The 5430-nt window shown below is 56.1% G+C and overlaps 1 protein-coding gene across 1 annotated transcript in view; it reads right to left on the minus strand.

Moving 5' to 3' along the window:
* The window catches only part of GLB1L3 (galactosidase, beta 1-like 3), a 24040-nt gene that overhangs the window by 15637 nt on the left and 2973 nt on the right, over window positions 1–5430 (minus strand). Inside the window, exons 3-6 of the mRNA XM_014528477.1 lie at window positions 5016–5228; window positions 3758–3826; window positions 2880–2975; window positions 581–689 (exon numbers count right to left, since the gene is read on the minus strand). Coding sequence (XP_014383963.1) covers window positions 581–689; window positions 2880–2975; window positions 3758–3826; window positions 5016–5228 — 487 coding nt within the window. The remainder of the gene's footprint in view (window positions 1–580; window positions 690–2879; window positions 2976–3757; window positions 3827–5015; window positions 5229–5430) is intronic.

Here is a 5430-nt window from a genome sequence, read left to right on the forward strand (position 1 = left end):
TCTCTGTAAAAAATCAATAAAATGTATTTAAAAAAAAAAAGAATACATACGCATGTGTAAGTGTGTGCATAGATAATTTGCCTCCATGTGTGTAGGAAATCTATGGAAAGACACACAAAACTCTGGTGAAATTGGCTGCCTGTCTCCGGAAAAGGTAACGATCGCTTTGGGAAAGGTGACGAGGGGAGGCTTGTATTTACCATAATCTCCTTTGTGCTCTTTGAGCCTTTTCGCCATGTGTGTGTGGTGACTGTTGAAAACAGCCAAGATCACTCAGGAGTAGAAATAAGCAGTAGAAAGGGCAGTGAGCCTAGAGAACATCAAGTACATTCAAAGCCGCCATCATACACCCACGCTCTCTGCTCTCTGCTCTCTGTCAGTCCTGGCCGGGGTGATGTGTGTGCTCCCAGAAGCCCTGGGGCGAAGGCTGAACTTAAGGGGAGGGTCTAGAGTTCAAGACCGAAGGCAAGGGTGTCAGCTTCAGCTCTCAGAGCCGGGGATCGGCCTGCTCTATGGATATGTAGAGCCAGCTGTTTCCCTGAAGCGAATGTCAGAAGGAAGGAAAGGACGGCGATTTTACCTGGAGAGGAACCACTCTGGCCATCAGATGATCAAAATATCGATCCACCGCTTGGACAAAGCCCTTGTCGGTTGTCCTCAGTCTCAGCTCCGGGTCCTGCAGTAACCAGCTGGGGGCAAAAGGTGACAAGCTCAGTGCTTGAGACGGGAAGGCAGGAGGCGGGAGGGGGCAGGCCGGGCCCTGCAGGTCCGCCAGCTCCTTCCGGAGCTCTCTCCAGCCCAGCTTTACGTCTTCTGCTCTCCTGCAGCCCTCAAGGGACCTGGAAGATGCTCTCTGGACCGTCCTACTGGGCTGTCCGACCGACAAGTGTCGGGGTGACAGTTCCCAGCTTAGGAGGAGCGGCAGCTCCGTCACGGCCCGCACACCCACATCTTAGTGAGGGGCTCTTTAACCTTTCATTGACTGCTCGCCTCCATTCCTTTTCAGTTCATTCAAAACCTTTGTCTGGCCCTAGCTGGTTTGGCTCGGCCCTAGCTGGTTTGGCTCAGTGGTTAGGGTGTTGGCCCGTGGACTGAAGGGTCGAGGGTTCCATTCCGGTCATGGGTACATATCTCAGTTGCAGGCTTGATCCCCGGCCCTGGTCAGGTATGTGCAGGAGGCAACCAATCCATGTGTATCTCTCACATCCATGTTTCTCTCACATCCATGCTTCTCTCTCGCTCTGTCTCTACCCCTCTTTTCCACTCTCTCTAAAAAGCAATGGAAAAAATATCCTCAGGTGAGGATTAACCAAAAAAACACACACAGCTTTTTCTTGAGCCCTGGCCAGTGGCTCAGTTGGTTGGAGCATCACCCTGCACACCAAAAGGTTGTGGGTTCGATCCCCGGGTGGGGCACCTACAGTCAGGGCACTGGGGCACATATGAGGGCACGTATGATGTTTCTTTCACATCGATGTTTCTTTCTCTCTCTCTCCCTTCCTCTCTCTTTCTCTCTGTCTCTTTCTTCCCCTTCCTCTCTCTTTCTCTCTCTCTAAAAATCAGTAAAAACATACCTTCAGGTGAGGATTAAAAAACAATCAAAATAAAACACCTTTTCCTGGAGCCCAGTGTATGTACCTTAGGCACAGGGTTCCATCTCTTCTGAGACCTGAGCTTCCAAGCGCCAGGACGCCTCCCCAGTACCCAGGTCACCTGTGTGGGGCGGGGCCTGCAGCTGAGCGGCCCAGGGCATCCCTGCTTTGCTAAAATACCCCTTCCTTCACGGCCAGGCCTCTGCTGCTCCTGAGCCGGATGGGAGAACACGCTCATCCCGGAGGAGACAGAGCCTTCACTGAGCACCGGGAGGAAAGTGCCCACCCGGAGCCGAGCCGTGGGCTGCACACACCTGGCAGCTGTGGAGTGAACAGGAGTGGGTGCCTGGGTGCTCAGCCTGTACTCAGCTGTCTGCACTGAAGGCCGGCAGCACAGAGGAGAGAAGGCAAAGGAAAATGAGGGGGAACAAAGGGGAGCTGAGGTCCCTCAGCTCAGTGGAGAACATGGTCTTCCATTAACAAAATAAGGGAAAAGCCAGGGGGTAGGGGGTCCTAAGAGCAAGTCCAGAGGTTGTCAGAACCCCCTTCCGCTCTGGAAAGCTTCCCACCCCGGACAGAGACCGGAGACGGAACTGGAAGAAAGAGATGTGACCTCCCGATGCTGCCTCTCCCGCCCGGGCGCCCACAGCACGAGGGCCAGCTCTCAGGCCCCGCATCTATGACCAGGACAAGGATTACAGTGGTGCTCATAACTCACCAGGCCACCGCCGGCCTTCCCCGAGAACACCGGGCTCCAGGCTGTCAGATTCCAGCTCTACTTTTAGTAAAACAAACCATCACAGCCCTCCCCCCACAACCCCTCACCTGGGCAGGCCGCCGAGGTCAATCTCGCTGCAGATGTAGGGGCCCGGACGCAGGATCACCCACAGCCCGACCTCCGCGGCCATCCACACAAAGGCCCTGGGAAGGTCAAAGACGTCCACTCTGAGGACATCCGAGCCGGGGGGTGACAAGCCAGCACACGCCACAGGCGGCAGAGCTACCCGGATCCTCTGCTGGCCTGCCCTCCTCTCAACCAGAAACCCGTTGACGGAACAGGAAGAAAGAGATGTGACCTCCCAATGCTGCCTCTCCCGCCCAGGCGCCCACAGCACGAGGACCAGCTCTCAGGCCCCACATCTGTGACCAGGACAAGGATTACAGCGGCGCCCATAACTCATGGGGCCACCGCAGGCCTTCCCCGAGAACACGGGCTCCGGGCTGTCAGATTCCAGCTCTACTTTTAGTAAAACAAACCATCACAGCCCTCCCCCCACAACCCCTCACCTGGGCAGGCCGCCGAGGTCAATCTCGCTGCAGATGTAGGGGCCCGGACGCAGGATCACCCACAGCCCGACCTCCGCGGCCATCCACACAAAGGCCCTGGGAAGGTCAAAGACGTCCACTCTGAGGACATCCGAGCCGGGGGGTGACAAGCCAGCACACGCCACAGGCGGCAGAGCTACCCGGATCCTCTGCTGGCCTGCCCTCCTCTCAACCAGAGACAGGGAGAGTGAAGGGAAGGCCGAGCCCTCACCCCTGCAGAGCAGGTCATCCTACACCTGTGGTCACAGGCCTGAGGCCCTGCAGCTGGCTTCTCACCAGCTCCCAGCCCAGGACCATCTGCACAGCCCACCGGGTCATGAGGAGGGGCGGGGGTGTCAGACAGGGGACGGGGTCCTCACATGAACCTGACCCTGAAGTGAAGGGAAGGCCGAGCCCTCAACCCTGCAGCTGGCTTCTCACCAGCTCCCAGCCCAGGACCATCTGCACAGCCCACCAGGTCATGAGGAGGGGCGGGGGTGTCAGACAGGGGACGGGGTCCTCACATGAACCTAACCCAACCACCTTGCTGCCTCCAGGGCCAGCCCCCTCCCAGCACGGGTGGCGGGACCCCACTGCAGAGCAGAGCTGACAGGGGACCAGGCTCCTCTGGGCTGCAGTGAGGAGGGTGGGCTCAGGGTAGGCCTGGGCACCTGGGAGTAGCAGGTTCCCAGCTGGAGAGCACCTGGCCCCGGTGCAGAGCTGGCACAGGGCCCTGAGAACAGCTTCCAAGCAGAGCTGAGAGGCCACGATGGTCCCTCATCAACCCCTGCCAGCCCCTCCCTGCCCCCAGGCCCAGGCCCAGGCCCAGGCCAGGTCACAGGAGCAGCAACAGCACGTACTCCAGATCCAGGTTCCCGGAGAAGTCAAATGTGCCTCTCTGTGGCTCGTGGAGGTTCCAGGGAACGTAGCTGTGGTAGGAAAGAGGGAAGTACAATAAGTATCTTCTTATTTCTTTCCTATCGAGTCCTAGGTCAGCCCCAAACCCAAGCCAAAACCTAGGGTACTATGTTGGAGCAAGTTGAAGTTTCCCATGGCAGTTACACCTATATGACATGAACAATAATTATTTTCAATGGTTTCTTTCTCTGCCACCCAGTCGTGATCTAAGCTGTCAATAATCCTGATTCTAGATTCCTGGGATGGATGCATTAATTATCCCACTCACCACCCATTCTTTTAATACCCATAAAAAATGTGAAGAGAAGGGAAAAACACAAATGTCTACATATGCCCAATAAGGTATTGCTAGGAATTAAAACAAGAATAGAGAACTCAGCAACCAACTGATGGAGCATAGACATCCTCAACAAACACATGCAGTGGTTATAAAATAGAGCTGGAACAGGTGCCCACCCTGAGCAGGCCGACCCTCCGGGCCTCGGCCTCTTTCCCACGGAGGGGAATCCAACTGTCCATCTCCCAGGGCACTCAGGAGGAGGAAGCGATTTTGCGAAATTGCTTAGGAAATGCCCAGCCACCAGTAAACCCTAAGTACACGTTACCGTTGGTCACCAGACCATAATCGTGTTCCATGGCGCGCTAAATGTGTGCTGTGACATTTACAGTTCATCCTGTCGAGTTTCTACTTAAATTCTTCTGCAGGACTCAACTGGCCTTACACGTCGTGTTGCAACCATCATTGAAGTACACGTACATGCCCTCGTTGGGAGGGGCATTTTCCATAGAAATAAGATAAAGGTTTTATCCCACGGAATCATCCGCACAAGCCAACGAGGCAACTGCTACTCTGCCTGAGCAGCGGAGACAGCAGGGCCTGCGCTGGGATGGCTGGAGGCGGGGCTGGGACTGAGACCAGGTCTGTCCGATCCCTAAGCCGCTCCCTTTACTCCCTTCACCTTCACTTCAGTGGCCCGTGTTTCCTTAGATGCTCATACTCTCCTTCCTCCACATGTGCATGTCCGTGTGCACACACGAGAACTGTGGTAGGAAGTCTGAGAGGTAGGGGGCCCTCATCATAAAAGGCTCCTGCTGCACGGGGCTCATTGGAAGGTCACTGGGCCGGGCTCCTGACCCAGCTCAGAGCCAGAGACAGACACCCTATCCCCGTGGACCCAGAGGGCGGGCAGGCGGACTCACGTGGTGACAGTGTTGAAGCCGCAGGCCCGCAGCTTCAGGAGGCGGTCTCGCCAGGACCCCCTGGGCACCCGGAAGTAGTGGATGGAGCCCCCGAAGATGAGGAACTTGTGCCCCTCCAGTGTGAAGTGCGGGTTACTCTCAGGCGTGCTTTGCGTCTGGAGTCCCACCGTGCGGTCCTTCAGCTCCAGAGGGGTCAGATGGGACCAATTAAACCTGCAGAGAGAGAGAGGGAAAGAGAGAGAGAGAGAGGAGATGAAGAGAGAGATAAAGAGAGAAAGAGTGGAGAAGAGAGAGAGAGAGGTGGGCAGAGAGACAGAGATGAAGAAAGAGGAGAGACAGCCGAAGACCAGCGGGAGACGTTCTTGCTAGCAGGACACACTAGCTCTGTCCACGCTTCTGATACTCTTTTCTCCAG

Source organism: Myotis brandtii, unplaced genomic scaffold (genome assembly GCF_000412655.1).
Source record: "Myotis brandtii unplaced genomic scaffold, ASM41265v1 scaffold636, whole genome shotgun sequence".
NCBI lineage: Eukaryota > Metazoa > Chordata > Mammalia > Chiroptera > Vespertilionidae > Myotis > Myotis brandtii.